At 39.5% G+C, this 18,546-nt stretch overlaps 1 protein-coding gene across 3 annotated transcripts in view; it reads right to left on the bottom strand.

The window, feature by feature from the left end:
* Positions 1-18,546, bottom strand: part of rabgap1 (RAB GTPase activating protein 1) — a 78,412-nt gene that overhangs the window by 56,111 nt on the left and 3,755 nt on the right. The window contains exons 2-10 of one of the 3 annotated variants that reach the window (XM_086054161.1): positions 17,106-17,351; positions 12,721-12,750; positions 9,619-9,862; positions 7,242-7,455; positions 6,446-6,620; positions 3,684-3,844; positions 1,840-1,950; positions 1,006-1,072; positions 124-226 (exon numbers count right to left, since the gene is read on the bottom strand). In XM_086054161.1, coding sequence (XP_085910287.1) covers positions 124-226; positions 1,006-1,072; positions 1,840-1,950; positions 3,684-3,844; positions 6,446-6,620; positions 7,242-7,455; positions 9,619-9,862; positions 12,721-12,750; positions 17,106-17,258 — 1,258 coding nt within the window. In that variant the 5' untranslated portion in view covers positions 17,259-17,351. Of the gene's footprint in view, positions 1-123; positions 227-1,005; positions 1,073-1,839; positions 1,951-3,683; positions 3,845-6,445; positions 6,621-7,241; positions 7,456-9,618; positions 9,863-12,720; positions 12,751-14,626; positions 15,017-17,105; positions 17,352-18,546 lie in introns of those variants that run through there. The other 2 variants (XM_086054163.1, XM_086054162.1) reach the window with 2 other exon arrangements.

The raw sequence follows: 18,546 nt of genomic DNA, 5'->3' as shown, positions 1-18,546 counted from the left end.
TTTGAAGGTTAGTGCAACCAGAAAGCAATTTACATGTAGGGATGTAAAACAGGCAACAAAAGGAAGTAATAGCGTCTTTTTTTTTTTTTTTTTTTAAGTAATACAGTAGCTAGTGTTTGTTACCTTTGGGCGTTTCCTCGTTCACAGCCTGGAACTGGGGTGTGCTGGGGTTCCAACTTCCTGTGATGATGTAAGACTTCCCGTCTGAGCTTTTTCCCATTGACTCCTACAGGGGCACAAGTTGGAGGAAATTAGCTAATCCCCACACATAAATATTCATACACTGGACAATTGCTGTGCATTGTTTTAGTGAATGATATTTATTCTCTATAAATGAGAAAGAAATGTTGTAAAAAAAACAAAAAACAATCAAGTTTCTTATTTTGTAAATGAGAAGTTCCATCTGCAAGATAATTATATTAATTTCATTAATCAAAACAACATTTTTACAGAGTAATGCCCATAACCAGATCTCTTGCAGCAAGTACCAAGCAGAGAGAAATTTACTAAGGAGTGATGTAAGAGTCCAAATAAAATTTGTATAATTACTATAAATATTATAAATTCCTTATTCTAAACAAAATATATCTCAAGTTAATACTACAAGATAATATGTATTATAGTAGCTTCTCAAACAGCTTCTAACAGTCTTTTGCTGTCTTGTGTCATTTACCGCCAGAAGATGCTCATTTAACATAAACAACTTTAATTCAAAATCTGGCCAACGTATAGCTACATATCGCAGAATTGAATATTTTTTTCAAAAATCTATACTATTGGTCAGTCCACACATGTGGGTGTTATTTATACACATATGACAAATCTAAAGTGTTGAAAATGGCTTGCTCTCTTTCACGATGCAAGAGATTTATAGGATTCTAAATGTTTGTTAAGAAATGCACAAACTCGCCATTTTTGGGGTCTCCTGAAAAGTGACTATTTTGGAGGTACAAGGTTATGTCCCGAGGCCAGCGATACAGCGATAAGTGCACACAAATAACCCACCAAGTCTAGAAGGTGCATGTCACTGTTCTTGACGTTTTGCCCAGGGCTAAGCAGAAGACCAAAACACCTTGAGAAGAAGCACACATAAAAAATAAATTTTATAAAATATATATATATATATATATATATATAGTTATAGTTATTAAAAAACATCAACAACAACAACATTTTGTCATAGGTGTTGGGGAGAGGGACCGCATTGTTTGTCAAGTTAAGTGACGCTATATTCAAATCTTGCTTAATCCAGCTTTAATAAAACTAAGTAAAACAAAACAAAAAAATGAGGCAATAACAAATGACTCTGCTGCACTGCCATGCATGACATTGCACCAGTCAAGTCAGTCAGTTACAACAACTAGCTTCTTGGACGGGCCTTCTTACTGTATACTGAGCAGAACATGTGATGATGACACACGATAACACACCACAAGGAACAGATTTACGACACCATGCAAAATGAGGGCCCATCAATTACTCTTGAAGCGGTGCTGTCGCCCATAAACTGGAGCGCATGGCCTATGTGCTATTCAGCTGCGAGTGTTCGATAGTGACAGCGGTGGGAAGCTTTAGCTTTACACGTTATGTTATAAACAGCCAGCTTGAACGGAAACAAATGAATCCATCTTTGTCTTTAGAGTAAAATTGTCATGTCATCCAATAGATCAGTCAAGATTGCTCCTGCAAGGTTGAAATTGCATCTGTTTTCTTTGTCTGTGTGCGCGTGCATGTGCATGTGTGTGCATGCATGTAGGGGTGCGTGTGTGTGTGTGTGTGGGGGGGGGGGGGGGGGGGGTGCGCGTGTGGGGCTGTGTGTGTGCATGCATTTCCTTTTACCGCTCAATAGCCAGTTCCTTATTGGATGTTTGCTGGACATAAATGACAATTTTTTTGTCCATTCCGGCACGCAGTTTGAAGCTGTGCTTGTCCTTGTCTTTTGCTACAGCGCTAGGGAAAAAATAAAATAAAGCAGTAAATCAGAGAGGATAAAGTCAAAATAGTCAACGCATGCAAGAGTTATAGTTTTTAAAACATAATATTTTCATGAAATATACACAAATCTCATCACTGCAGGTCTATTCCTATCAAACTTAGTTTATAGTTATGTATAAAATGAAGAACAGAGTGTTGTGTTTTGTTTTTTCAAATCTTACAAAACTAATCCACTCATCTGAATGTCCCGTGTGCGTGCGTTTGTGTGTGTGTTGTTCGCTTGAAATTCTAATCTAATTTTAATATCTGTAGTTGTGAGCACATGGTGGTGAATGGGGAAGAATTGAAACGTGGTCAAAAGCTGATTTAAAGCAGCAACCACACAGGAGCTCATGTTTCCTCTTAATTAGAGCGTGCTGGAAGCTTCGCGGTTATCTCGTTATTTTTGGTCTTAATTGCATTGCCCCAAACAAGAAAGCGAGGAACTTGGAAAGAGGGAACTAATTGTGTTTTTGGAAATATCAGAGCTGGGCATTCCGTCTATGTGACGGGCCGTTCCTTCAATCCGCCTATGACGGACGCCCGTTTTGCTGACGGTTTACGAATGACGGGAACTTTTTGAAAATAGACGGACTAAGCAGAATCGGAAGCCTATGTATGGTGGTTCAATTTAGGGTTTTTTTGTTTTAGAAACGCTCACGGACCGCCTATAGGTAGGTACTATTTTTTTCCTCCCGGAAAAAAAGGCGAATGACGGACGTTCAATTTTTTGTAAAATGCTTTGCTCTGGAAAATATAATGGATGTAATACAATTGATGATTCAATTTTAAGATTACTTTGTATAGCTGGCTTATTTTACATGCCTCCATTTATATATAAAAAAAAAAAAAAAAAAAAAAAAAAAAAGCTGTGATGCTATCTTTCCAACATAAATACAAAACGTTGGAATGTTTGTCTTCAATAGTATAGTTCAATGGAGGTAGTTAGTCGTACTTACTAACACTACTTGACTTAGGGCTGAAAAACACCGTACAGGAAACAGAATTGACTGTTGATTCGTCATATCCTGAAGCAATTAATCAGGACTTTTTCTTTTTTTAAATGCTTTTGGGTAGCTTCCATGAAACTGCTTAGATGGTTGTGGACATAGTGGAGATTGTTTATGAAAGCACATCCAGTTTTGCCAAAGCAAAAGCAAAAAAAAACAAAAAACTGACATCCCATTTAAAAAGCAGCGACTTATTTTGGAAACTTTTGACCAGAGGTATGTGATTCCAAGGTACAAATATTTTGCAGCAGTCATCGACATAGGAAGAGAAATCGAGCCATGCAGTTAAGCGACTCATTAAATTGTTAAATTGTGAATCATTTAAAATGTTAATGTCTTACGGATTGTTTTGACCTACGTCTTGGCAAAAGGAACATTCTTTCAAACAGCAGGCACTTATTTTTTTTACTATTTATGAAGAAAAAATATTGTATGTATGTTATTTCGGCAAAGGTTAATTCATTCACTGCCAGACATTTTCAAACCCTCTTTTACCCTAACGTTTGAAAAATTTAAAACAAATATAAAAAATATAAATAACTTCCTGGGATTGAATGGCTGAACTGTGAAAAGACAAGTAAATTTGTCAATGGCAGTGAATGAGTTAATACAAGTTAATGTCTTTATCCATAGTGTGTGTGTGTGTACATTATGAGTCAGTAGCTGATTACTAGGAGAGTACAACATCAATTCTTATACCTGAAAGTGCCTTTGCCGTCATCCTCCTTGATTTCAAGGCTGACAGTGAAGGTAAACAAGTCACTGTCTGGCGTGAGTGGAGCAAGCTGCTGAGAAGCCAGTGCCGCCTTCTTAGCTGACCGCCGAAATGCTGTGGCAAAGCTGTACAGAATCCGACTCACCTGCAGAGAGGACAAGCAAGCACACTGTTTGGCATACAATGTGAAAAGAATAAAGAGCTGTGGAGATTTTCTGCGACAAAGAACCAGCAGCTGCATTGTGATTCATTTTTGTTGTCAAGTAATGTCACACTGTTCATACTCCAGAACTTCCCGTTATTAAGTCACGTGTTCATGAATTTGTTTTTCTATTTGGTGTTAACCGTGTTCATGTTAAAACCAAATCCGCACACATTGAAGCATTTGGATCCATAATTAAGGTCTGCTCTGTTCATGTATGCAACCTCGTCATGCTGAAAATTTGACGTAATCCTGTACAAATGAGATTGGACTAAATTAACTGATTATAGTACTTGCATTATCTCATTTTTATGAGGAAAGCAATGTGGTTTGAGAGTAAAATCCAATCCAATTTAGTGGCTCATATATCGGTGCAATCAATGAATGGATTTTTAGAATACCTTTAAAACTCATTTTCAGTTGTAGGCTCTGGTTAATTCTAGTTTAATACAAAAACTGTGTGACGATTAATCCCCAACTCCACTGTAAACTGGATGAATAACAACTCAATTAGCACATTAAACCAGAGATCATTGAGACATTTGCAATAATTGCCACAGCTACCAAACAACGCTAATGTTAGAAGACACAACTATAAATGCATTTCATATTAATCAGATACGTCAACTACATATGTCACAGCTATATTAAAGGTGATCCCAACTTGTTAGAATTCATATGAATCAACTCTTATTTAATTTTGTAAAATCAAATAATACATTTAAAAACTAACATTTGCGTGCGCTTAAAAAAAATAAAATCAAAGCCCACAGCAGCGGGATTTTGTTTCATCACACTCCTATTTTAGACAGCAAGCCTCCAAGGTTCATGACTACAGATAATGAAGTGGAACTGTTACTAAATACTGCTATTTCCTAAGGTGGAACTTAAAGGCACTTGTTCTTTGGATGAGGGATATCAAAGACTTTTTCAGGTGGTTATTTACTAATGAACAACAAAGTGTCAAAAATGTGAGATTACGAGGAGCCCGTAGGCCAGGGGTGTCGAACTCCGGTCCTCGAGGACCGCTCTCCTGCCTGTTTTCCATCTCTCCCTGCTGCAACACACCTGCTTCAAATGACCAGCTCATCAGCAAGTTCTGCAGGAGCCTGATCCTGATTGTTTGAATCAGGTGTGTTGGACGAAGAAACCTCTAAGACATGCAGGAGGGCGGCCCCCGAGTACTGGAGTTTGACACCCCAAATAAAGGAACATTCTAACAGAACAGCGTGCACAAAAATAAATGTTGTTTTATGACTACAAATAAAACAAGTCAAAAGACAGAACATTCCTTTGATACAGGACTCTGCCCTATTTAGAAAACATACTCGTAATCAACACTGTGTTGATTACAAGTACCGTATGCAATCTTATTTGATGTAATAACTTCCAATATGATGCACATTTTTTAAGCCCATTAATGCCATTTTTGATGAAGATGAAAACTCCACTCAGTAAGCCCTGAACTGAAATTCAAACAGCAAACCTCAGAATCCTCATTTTACTTCATACACACTAAAATACCAAGTTGACATTTTAAGGTTCATGCGAGTTTTAGCGTGACAAAAATGCTGTTTCAATTTGGACTGGGGGCTCTCAAGCCTTACCCCTGTTCCCCCCCCCCCCCCCCCCCCCCCACTTCAGTTGAACGATATAAGCAGTGACACATCGTCTCCCTAACACCTCTTGTTCTGGGGGCTTTTCTTGGTATTTTGTGTGTGGGTTATATGAGTACCGCAACACAGCCCGGAGTGCATGACATAACGCCTTTGCATTGGGGAAGCTCCTCACTCTGACGTGGTCCCTGTGGGACATGCTATGGGGTTTGTGGGGGTGTGCGTGCGTGTATGTGGTGGAGGGGGGGGGGGTGGCTGGATCAGCAATGCAAGACAAGGTCGACAGAACACTGCCAGCAACATTGAACATGTTTATATTCAAAGACTGCAATGTGAGGGGAACACAGAACGATTTTGGTATTCTTGCTCAGTCTTAACTATTTACAACCCCAATTCCATTGAAGTTGTTAAAAACGTGAATAAAAATAGAACACAATGATTTCCAAATCATGTTCAACCTATATTTAATCGAATATGCTACAAAGACAAGCTATTTAATGTTCTACCTGATACATGTTATTGTTTATACAGAATAATCCTGAACTTTGAATTTTATGGACATTTTTCTTTTTGTCATTTAAAAAAAAAAAAAAAAACCAAGCAACAATGTGGCGTGTTGTGTCAGTCAGCCTGCTGCCTGCGTTTTCTGCAATAATTTCTGCAAGTGTTTCAACTTTCTTTGTCATCATCAAATCTCATGGCTAGCCGAGCAATCATGAAACAGTTTACTGATAAACTGTGATAACACTTTTATTCCTTGCATTCTACTTGTGTCTAGTATTATTGTATTTCTGAGGATAAGGATAATAGAAAAGGAATTGATTACTTTTGAATATCCTTTATTTGACTATTTCGGACACAGAGCCTATTAGAGGAAAATACGGTATTATATTAATCTAGTCAGAAAAATAAGTGAGAAATGACTTACTGCCTCTTGGATTTGGCAACGGAACACATGGATCCTGAAGATCTCTGCATTGTAGTGGCTCTCTGTGAACGCAAAGCAGTCACTCTCCGGCGTGCCGTCATGGCCGCGCACACAGAACAGAATCTTATAGATGGGGTAGTTGGCAATCTCTGTGCTGTTGTTGGGGTCCAAAAGCCTATGAAAATCAATGTGGAAAATACTCATCATGGGTACCACTGCAAACTGTCTAAATCCATTTTTTTTTTAAAAAGCTGCAGAGTTTTGTGTCATTTGAGTAAGACTGATTAAGGACGGTTTTGCGTATTTATTGTTAGATATTGTGAAGGTATCAACATACCGTTAATTGATCCATGTGTGACCTATATCTTTGCTGCTGTAACACTGAAAATTTGCCCACTGTGGGATCAATAACGCCCTTCTTATCTTATCTTATCTTATACCATCTACTAACTGCAAAGCTATAGTATGGTCATTAAAATTATTTTTCAACATTATTTTGAATGGGTGATCACTCTCTGAATGTACTGAACTCCTGTTTCCATTGTGGTGAGCAGAATATAATTTTACCCACCGCGTCTGCCGGTTGCAGCCAAATAGATTCTCAATTTTGCCCTAGTTGTTTCAAGGTGTCAATTTAGCGGTGGGCTAAACTTTGTCGCACTGTTATTAAGTCGTAGTACTTAACATGCAATTCAGCAACAACTCTAGCAACGCAAACCAGATCAGGGTTTACTGTCTGTAGCTCGATCGGGTAGAATTAATCTGGACCATTTGGCGGAAACATTCCTCCAATTACCTGACAGTGCCTTCAGACACGCCTGGCACAGACAATGTGACGTCCAAGGGGAGCTGACACTGCCCCCTGAGGATGCCCATCATACGGAGGGCCTCCACCTCACTGCGGGGCGCGTTGACTGAGGCGCAGCCGAGATACGTCAGCTGACTGAAGACTACGCTGTCCTCATCTGGAATGGGACTACCAGGACTGCCGTCTGATGACGATTCATCTCCTGTGAAGGGGAATATATTATATACGAACGAATATATTACTTTCCTGTCCTTGTAAAAACAGAGTATATAAGTTTAGCTTGCGCGCCACACATATTGTGAAAATACTGTATTATGACATGGCTTCTTGAAGCCAAAACACGTCCGTAGTATTGAAGTAGGTGCTTTTATTTCGCTGTATAGCCCGTGTGTTATTTTATCAAATTATTGACCAATCTAAAGTGTTGAAGATGGCTTACTCTCTTTGACAGTGCTGTCCTTTTGTTCTCCTGAAAAGTGATGGTTTTGGAGGTATGAGAATTTTGCCTGACGGCAGCAATGTGTAAAACTAGTCAGTTGCCCAAAAGACCCATATGACTGGTAATTACTGTTATCAGGACAGTAGGAGGCATACAAGGCACTGATTAAGGACTTTGTCACATGGTGTGACAGCAACAATCTACATTTACAACACTACCAAGAACAGGGAACTGTTTGTGGACCTCAGGAGACCTCACCCTGAATTGGTTTGCATAAATGTCTGACAGTGTAACTGACATTGTACAGATCAAGGTTATTATAGTACTGTATAACAAAAAATATAATTGTTCTTCCGTTTCATCCAAGGTCCATTCTAAATGCATTTATTTCTGTATTGCTGTACATACGTACGCAAGGAATGTGAAACAGTCATTTGAGAATTGTAGTTTACGGTATTACGCAATACTTAGCAACCTTTTTTTTTTTTTGTCCTTTAACTTGCACTCGACTTGCAGTGGGCGCCCTAGTGTATGCAATCATGTGCTAGGTGGGCATCATCAAGAAAAGGGACGCTTCTCGACTGGATACAGCGAGGAGGAAGGCAGGTCTCTGTCATGGGAAAAGAATTGGACAACCTGACATCTGTGGCAGAAATGAGGATCCTGAATAAGCGTCTGTCCATCATGAACAATTCATAGCATCTACTGCAAAGCACCATCACCGCCAGGGAGAGGAGCAGGACAGGCTGTTGTCACTGGCCTGCTCCACTGAGAGATTGAGGAATTTGTTCATCTCACATACCATGCGGCTTTTTAATTCCACCATAGGAGAGAAACGTTACTACCAGATTCCATGCATCGCTGTACTCTCAATATGAAAGATATTGATCTCACCATGTGCCTCTATACAAACTGTATTTAAGATCTTTAGATACTAAATGTAATGTAATTTAAATGTATTATTCGTAATTTGGCATGCCTGCTTTGCCTTGTCTACTGCATTTTGCATCAGATAGTAGTAGTCTTCAGGTTCTCTTATTCCAAAGCGGTAACCAAAGCTAGTTACGAAAAAGAACCAGCTGAAGAGCATGAAGAAGATGAAGGCGAAGAAGAAACAGAAGAAGAAATGAAAATTAGTTATAGAACAACAACAAGATGATGTGGAGGAAGATAAAGAGGATGCCACTCAGGAAAGAAACAGCAGCAGTCATTAGTGCTACAAAATATGGAGGAAGGCAGTCCAAATGAGTTTTTTTGGGGGACAAGGACAAACACATGAGTGTTTCACTTTTGATAAAACGTTGCATGCAGATGTATACAAAGAATGCACAACGAGTTGACAAGAAAAATGACTTTAATTCTTTCTGATCACCTCGCAAAACCGTACATCAATGCAAAGCAATTGGCTGTTTGTGAAATATATGATGTAGGGACTTTGCAATTGGGGGAAATGCAACTGTTCTTGCTAGGCTGTCAAAAAAATTCTACAAGCAGAAGCTTGTGATTTTACACTATTTGTATTCAGAATAAAACGTTCTGCAATGCTTTCAGAGTATGCACCTGTGATTTTGTGATTTCTTTGAGCAAATTTGTGATAATGCCAACAGTGAATATTTCAGTAATCATGACATGAAATTTTCATACCGGTTTTCTCCAATTTTGACAAATCAAATGAGTTCCGCAGATACGCCGCTGCACATTATTTACTAAAAAGTATGAACTTGTACAGTATTATCAATTTTTCTTTCATAGCATTTAATTATAATTCATCCAATTATGATGTTTCCTTGACAGTTTGCTAAGGGAACTCTAAGTGCTCTCCTGCATTAACGAGGCATGTATGTCATCCATTTTAACTCAAGTTTACATTAGCCAACTGAATTTCTTACATCTAAACATTTAGAATGACCTGGCATGCCTACTCACCTCGATAGGACCGCTCATTCAGCTCGCTTTCCTGAGCTGTCTGAACAGGAAGTACCATCTCCACCTTGGGTGACGGGGCACTGAGGGGGTCAGTGCCTGGTGCTACCGACGACGCTGTGGTTGGCAGGAGGCTACGATCCCCGGCGCCCGCCAGGGGCCCCGGCCTGGTGTCGGCCAACGACGGCTCCATGAGGACATCCTCTAGCTCCCTTTGGAGTTGCTGCTCACTGCCATTTCCCACAATCTGACATACACACAGTGTGGACACAGAACTAAAATTGACACATTTGGAGCCAAACAGATGTTATCAAACATAAAAACATGCTGATAAAATGACTGAAGCGCTGCTTGCAAAACTGTAATTTTCTCCAACATGTGATTGACCGCACCATGATACTGATAAGGGATCAACATAGACACATTAAAAAGTCCTCCTTGTGTAACCCTGCTTCTCACCATATTCTTGGAAAACATATTGTGCATCAAGTGATTGCATTGTGGACAAAAAACCTTTTTGACTACTTGGAGCAAACACCTTTATTCTGTTTCTCACCATTTTAGTGATTAGTAGGTCAGGAAGGATGTAAGTTGTGTAAAATGTGGAGTTATGCCAACGCTAACTGCATGTCAAACAAGCAAACGCCCCTAAATAATAATCATAAAGATGTAGAAAGAAACAAACTGAAGAGGGAACTGTTGCACTGAGCAAAGTATTTCCGGTTGGAAAAGAGCTTTATTTCCTGGATTTCCTGTTGTGGTACTTGGATTTTATGCAATGAAATTGGGAGCTGCATTTGAAAAAAAATCTCTCTCTGACTGTTCTGAATCCCTGTTTATATGCCCGGGGTACGTTAAGCAATAATCCTGCAGAAAGGGGTTATGCCATATGGTGGTAGGACTTTGTGGATACAATAGCTCAGATTCCAAAGCTGTTATTCTTTACACTGGAAAACTAATTGAGAAGCAATTAACAGTGCCTCTGGTGGTTGCAGCCAAATATGTACAGGGGGTCCTCAGTTTATAATCAGCCCTGACAAGATTTCAAAGGGTGTGAGATTTATTCACAACCATCACTGTAATCATTATGCTGTCCAGATACTGTAGTTTAACAAACTTCTTCATTCTTGGTGGTGTTGTGACAAGTCTATAAACCATGATACAGAATAATCTTAAAAAAAATAAAATAAAAAAAGGTTTCCGTTGGTCATTTAAATGAGCAGTGTTCACTAATATTGAGATGAATGGCGTATATTGTGATTCATATAATGATAAGTAGTGGTGGGCGATATGACGATATTAGATCGTTAAAGTGGAAATCAACCCAAACACATTTTTTTTTCAAGAATATGTTTCCAGCAGGCCCACTAGTTGAAACACTGCATTCTGATTAATACTGCATTTGTGGAATATGAGTTAAGCAGCAAAGTCCACCCCTTTTTAGCCATCTCAGGGGGCAGCCATTTCGTCATTTCTGTCGACTGAAAATAACATCACAACTGCTCAAGTCTCAGGTAACGACCAATCACGGCTCAGCATCAGAAAACAGGCCAGCTGTGATCGGTCGTTACCTGACCCCTGAGCAGTTGTGATGTCATTTTCAGTCGACGGAAGTGACAAAATGGCCGCCCCCAGAGATGGCTAAAAACGGGTGGATTAACTCTTATTCCACCAACGCAATATTTATCACAATACCTTGTTTCAATTAGTGGGCTTGCATAGAACATATTCTTGAAAAAAATGTTTGGGTTGACTTCCCCTTAAGGACTTTAACGCGTTGACGATCTCATAAAGCCGAAAGCTCGTTTGCTCATCTATACTAGGGCACATTCTATACATTGTCGCGCTATAGAGGCTCAGAGCCGCTGACGCATACCCGACCACCCAATCACAGCACGCACAGTGCACCGTACGTGACACTCCCGCCTCACTGTTTGTTTGACATGGTGGAAAGTCACCATGAATTACACTTGGTCCATGGATTTAGTTTGGCCCTTCCCGGAGGACAAGGTGCAAACCAGTTATTTGCAAAATTTGCAGAGGCTCCGTTCAGACGTCGGATGGCAACACGGCCAACCTGTTTAATCACTTGCGGAGACCATAACACTACGCCGACAGCCAAAGCAAACGGAGATCAGACAAATGGCAGCCAGAGGCAGCTACTAGCTCCAAGTCATAACCCACGGTAACACAGTCATTTAACAAGTGCGCTCGATATGAAAAAACAAGCAAGCGGTGGAAAGAAGTAACTGAGGCAGTGACTTACTACCAGAGCTGGGAATCGTCCCCCCGTCTCCGGGTTTCCTTCCTGCATATCTAATCGACCCACGTGTAAAATACTGTTCAAAGTACTGGACCCGCGTTATGAGCTTTGTTTTTATGTTTACGTTCACTGGACACTTTGATCAAAATTGCACTATTTCAATTAAAACCTGTTCAGAAAGCTTGGTTGACTTGAAAAGTACGTTTTTTTCTTTTAAGGTTTTACATACATTTTAATTATGTTTTATATGTTATCTGGTCAGAAATGTGCAATTGTTCTAAAATAATCTATGTAAAAAAAAAACCTGGTCGTGATTTTTATTTTTTAAAAATCGTGAAAAAAATCACCCACCACTAGTGATAAGTAAAGTTTATCATCAGAGATAACGCTGTGATGTATTGCACAACTATGTCCACCCTGCTAGTGCATCAGATTGATTGCTGGTATTTAATAATACTACCAATAAAAATCCATAAACCTCCACATGCCGCATAACATGGACCCCCCATTGTTTATTTAAGGGACTGTAGTCTAATGTACATTTTGGATATTGTCTTGAAAGGCAGTTCTGAAAAACGTGTGCTAATGTTCAGGCGACACTACTTAAGCATATGTCTAATGCTATCACCTTGATAGCTAAATCCATGCAGTGACCGACTATAGTGGGCTCACTTAACAGTCGGCAAATAAACAAGAGAGCACAAATCACAGACAGTCACCACGGGATCACATTACATAAAAGTGAAAGAGGTACAGAGAGCGATAGAGAGCGAGAGAGCGGCATCAAAGTGATATGAGGAGAACGAAGAGGAGGAAGAAAGCAAAGAGTCAAAGAGACTGACCTTAAAGCTGACCCCTTCCTCTGAAATCACCTGCATAACAGACAACAAGTTTAGACACACTGGCTCCTCTCTGGCGTGATGGGCATTCAAGAGATTGTGCGGGCGAAAATCAAATTGTGATGTCGGGTTGAAGAAGTGAATGAGGGCATTGATTTCTGCCTTGCTGTCATAAAGAACATGTAGCCCGTCCAACCACCACATCCTTAACCCATTCTACCACCACAATAATGTTTGGCTTTGAAATGAATTGTGACGATCCACTGAATTCTATGAAGTCCCTTCAAATAATACCCGAGATTTGTCTCCTTTGCTTATCTTAGCTTATCTTGCTCGTTGGTAGTAACCTACCAGTGTAAACATCCAGAATCAGGCTTGCCATCTGTCACACTACCCAAACCATAGTTTATGAAGTTGGCAACTAAAATTAAATAGGCCGTAGTACATAAGCATCAACAGGAGATATGGACTTAACACGGACAACTTGCATCCACATGCGCATCATATGTGTTTTTGTTGCTCATTTGCCCAGTGAAGCGGGGTACACACATACCGAGCATTGGTCTGATTTGAGCGCTTTCCCTCCCATCTGACCAAGGTCAACAAAGAATCGATTCTCACATCCCTGAACGATCACCCTATGTTTGTGGATTGTGTTGAGAGACTTTTCTTCTCCAATCTGCTCAGAAAATGGCCAGTCAGACGACAGTAAATATTAAACATGTTCAATATTTACAATGGCAAATCCATGCGTGTGTGGTCAACACTGAGTTAAACCGAGGAATTGACCGTGATTGTGACGTAAAAACAAAATGATATCCAATTAAGAAACTACGAGAAGCTTACGCTGTTGCCTGACACAAATAAACGGGCAACTGGCTGTGCTGAGTGTTTCCATAACATGTCATTAAAGTCATTTATCACAACAAAATTAATGACAAGAGCTTGCAAATGCTTGGCAGATAAGCTAACAGTTAGCCTAGCTTCTTCTCTGTCATCTTGCACTGAGAGTGCTATTATTGCTACTACCGCGACTCTTTAGTGTTTCTCCGGCTGTGTATGCCCTGTGGTGCCATGTTGCCTCTCAAAGGCCGTTCTTCTTTTTTGGGGAAGAGACTTGCAATGGTCAGTGGACACGCCGTGTTCGGTGTGATGGATGGTCAGTTCAAGTACACCAAACACTATAGGAGCAGTAAGCACACCCAAGAATGTTTTCCTTTTCGTGTATGGGGGTCTCTGACGTTGTAAAAATCGGCTAAGATGTTAAAATTCGGCTGCAGCAGGCTACTTCTTGGTTTATACGACAACGGAATCTAATCCTTTGTGATTCAGGAGTAAGGGTAAACGTTCTATCATGACTTAAATGAGAAAAAGAGAAAATATACCAGTATAATACTGTGCAAATGTTACATGTTGCATTTGTTTTATGACAACCACATATAGTAACTAGAATGTCACTCAGTGGAGCAGAGACCTCTGCCAAGGCTGAACTATTAAAAAAGGAGAACAAAAATCACTGAGTGTCTTGTTTACGCCGGGCTTGGTCTTTTTGTTTTTCCCTTTGTTAGCTAGCTGTCTACTTTGATTTTACAGGGCAGACTATTGCCATATTGACTGAAAACAAACACATGATTCATGTATTTGCAGCTTTAACCAGCTCCTGACAAAATGTTTTGTTCAAATGCTTTCATGGATTTGTTTTCTTGTTTAACGATTCTTGAGAATGGCATAATAATGTTCCAATGTTGTTACAGTGAACTAGAACTACGCCCAACAGGTGCTTCTAATAGTTTCTATCCTATGTAGGTCAACAAGGTAACCATAATACTGCTAATCAAGTATAATACAGTACCGTTCTACAACACTGCAAACTACCACCACGTGAATAAATACACTGTTGAATTAATACCTTTCTGATGGTGTCAAAAAGAATGGATTATTGTCCTTTATGCAGCTCTTGTATTGGCTCTCATTGGCTTGTCTGAGTCTGCGCAATGTTCATGCTGTGGTGGCGCCATCTTCTGGTATCTTGCCATAAACACTTTTGTAGAGGTTGAGAAGTGGTCACAGGCAGAAAATGGTGACCAAGGGGAAGTGCGATTAGGTAAATTAAATCACAGTCAACGTAATAAAAGTCAGAAATGCCTTCACTGAGTGAGCAAAGGGAGGGACAGGAGACGAGGTGGTAACCTGAACCCCGACGGGACACACACAAGATGGTGCCTGCCTGCCTTCTGCAGTTCCTCCCTCACAAAGTCCTCCCTCTCTTTGTGACACAACACACAGATGCCGCAAAAAAAAACAAAAAACAGAATGAGTTCAAAGCATTAGCAGCTACACTCGCACACTGAAGTGAGCAAACAGCAGAAGGCCACACTGTGCTATGATGCATACAACATAGCTGACCATTGTAACTCATGCTAATGTAATTAATACAGAGATGCAGAAAATGAATAGAGTAACCTTAACTACCTCCTCTCTACACGTTCTCTCTTCTGTTTTTGTGACTGTCAATCACGCATGCCTGCAGCCTCAAGGTCTTTTATGGAAACAGGAGAGCAACTCAATAGGGAGCAAATATCCAAGGTCAAACAATCTTCTTGTTGTGGAGTGGGTTACAGTTAAACTCAAGTCGAGAATGTTCCATGTGATGAACAAGAATTAAGTGGAATAATTCATCAATTTACAAGGCCCGCCATTTTAGGAGACAACGTGATCAGTCGGAGTCCGAAATTGACCTCACGACTACCGTGGATCGGGAGTGAGCGTTTAATAAAGTTTGTATTTAAATAAATTAAAAAAAACGTTTTTAAAACAGTCACACAGTTTGTTAATGATGGTTAGTAGCAACTGCAACCGCGTTAGCATATCAGCATCAAAGGTATCATAAGGTTATCATGTCAAGAGTGATGTATCTTTCCCGATCGGTTAGGAAAAAGCAGTCGGGACTGACCGTCATAAAAGTACATTAACGACTGAAATACTTATGTGTGTGGTCAATGTCATCAACAACAATAACAGCGTAAGCTCCTGAGCGAGGAAAATCTTTACCAGCTTGTATGTACTTGCAACTTGCAAAGATGTTGAAAACCAGGCTCTCTCTCTACAAATGTTTTGAATTTTGTTTCTGTGCTATAAGGCTGCGAGGCTAAAGTGTGCCATAATGTAGGTCTGCATGAATGTCATTCAGCGTAATAGCTGTTGCATTGTTTGCATTGCTTCTTTTGTGACCTTCTTTTGAAGGCAAACTAGTTGAAAATAAATTAAAGGGAAAGTCAACACAAAATATTTTCTTTACCCACTAGTGGAAACATGGCCTTCTGATGAATATTACATTTTTGAAAGATGACTTAGGCAGTAAAATCCACCCATTTTTGTCCATCTCAGGGGGCGACCATTTTACCACTTGCTGTCGACTGAAAATGAGCTGTGATTGGTCGTTACCTGTGCCCTGACTAACTGTGATGTCATTTTCAGTCGACAGAAGTCTCCGAAGTCTCCACTGCTTGAGGACACGATTAATCGTGACTCAATGCCACACAATCAACAGAATTTTAGTGATTAATCAATGCATTATACTGACAATCTCTAATGTGGATAACAGCACAATTTCACAAGTGCAAACTTAGTAGAGACTGAATTGGTATAATTCCAGTTTTCCTCCACTGCGTGATGATGGAATACCGCCGAATCGAAAATATTCTCACCAATAACTAAATTGACTAATCGCTATTTATGGCCAACACTGTGACTAACACTGGTAGAAACAATTTTGGACTTTACGTTGGATTTTGAGAACTACAGTATAAATGACAATATTAAGAAAAAAAAGTATCAACATGTCAGTGGATGAGGCCCAAATTTTTCAAAAGCATGCCAGGGGTTTTTCTAAATAGAGGTAATGTAAATAAGGGTAAGAAAAGAAGTGAAATAGCAAATGGTTAGCATCATTGTTAGTGTGTAAAAAGCCAATGTGAAAAAGGAGTGAGGAATGAAAAAAATCAAATTAATTGCAACTTCTGACCTGTGATTTTTCAAATCATCAAGATGGAAAAAGACAGTGAAAATGACAATGGTTTGGCAAGTTCTAAACTAGACTCACTTAAATGTCACTTAAAGGAGACATATTATGCATATTTTTTGTTATGTAAATTAGCCCCCACTTTTATGCAGCAGAGCAGCTCGCTCACTGTCAAATTTTTCAGAAATAGGCAGATTAGTCATTTTACACTCAATAGGTGGGCAGGTACTCCAGAGAACCGACTTTTTTTTTAAGCAATTAAAAAGAGATTTTTTCCATAACATGTCCCCTTTAAATGAAACAAAAATCAAAAGTCATCCGTCCTTCGTTACCTGGTACATCCATACCTGAGAGTCACCATCCTTACCTTCAATCCTGTCTTTTCATCATCACTACCATTATTAGTGGACGAGGGTGTCTCGTCCCCCAGCCGGGACACGAGGACAAAGTCCTCACTGTTAAGAGTGGACACCGAGTCTGACGACACGCTAATCTTCCCCACCAAGCCCTTGTCATCCATGGCAGTCGCTCTTACGCTCTGCCACTCTGCTCATGAATGGAAGACGCGAAGAGGAGGAGGGAGAAGCAGTGGGAGATGATGTGCAAAAATCACCTGGAGAAAGGGGGAAAAAAAAGTGATATAGTAATAAAAAATTTAAAAAAGAAGCAGGAGATATTCATGAGATGATGAACTCAATGAGCAGTGTCTGGAATGGAGTTTACAACTTTATTCTAGTTTGTAACAGTGTCATATTTTAATTTTACTTTTGCAAAGCGGCTTGATTCCATGCAAAGTCGTGCTGATGCAGCCAAAGGAAAACATGTACACATGCGCAAAAGTAATTATTCACTGTTTAATATTGTGCATTTATTTTTTGCTCCTATAGTATTTTTTTCCCCAAAAGTACATATTCTATTTGACATCTAAAGAAGATAAAGCTAAAATCTGAGTCATACCATTGGCTTTAAATGAAGCGTTTTGTGATGATTTCATCAGATAATGCTGCGGTGTAGATGTTAACACTTTGATTTTACACTTAACTTCTTTTTGCACGCATTCCATCAGTGATAATTGTTCATTGCTACTAGAGGTTCGATTAGTCTCGGTATCAGCAATAAAGAATAAAATCGGGAGGCAACTAATTTGTAACATTTTCACAAAACAAATCAACTAGACTCAAATAAGAGAATCTTAAAAATAACATGTACAGGGGCAAAAAAACACACAATTCAACCTTCACGGATTACCATCACATTCATTGTGTTGCATTTTTTTCATTGATATTTTGACAGTAATTCTACTATTAGGCTAACAAAATACTGATATTAGATAAGTCTAAATATTAAAATGAAATTCAAAAACTACTTAGCCAATTTTTGCAAAACGTTATAAGAATATTTTCCCGTCTTTACAAAATTATAGTATCACGACACAACAAAATAATGGGGGGAAACGATCCATGAAGCACCGTGATATCGACAGTTGTTAAAGTTAGCGACTGCAGGTTAATGTGTTTTCTGCAATCAAAATGAAATACTAAAATCAAAATATTGTTTAACGATCAAAAGTGTTGTAAAGCCATAATATTGATCACTGACGCTCGTGTGTCAATAGAACAGGAAGAGTGAGAAATAAGTCACATCCACAATCCATCCATTTTCTACAGCACTTGTTCTCATTCGGGTCACAGGTGAGCTGGGCCCTATCCCAGTTGACTTTGGGTGAAAAGCGGGGTACGCCCTGGATTCGTCTCCACTCAATCACAGGGCAAAAGTTACAAACATTTTCATTTATAGATAGTATGACA

This window comes from Filicampus tigris, chromosome 15 (assembly GCF_054856515.1).
Source record: "Filicampus tigris isolate MCC_2025a chromosome 15, RoL_Ftig_1.0, whole genome shotgun sequence".
Lineage (NCBI taxonomy): Eukaryota > Metazoa > Chordata > Actinopteri > Syngnathiformes > Syngnathidae > Filicampus > Filicampus tigris.
Note: the sequence above shows the minus strand (reverse complement) of the source record. Positions and strands in the feature narration are given on the sequence as shown.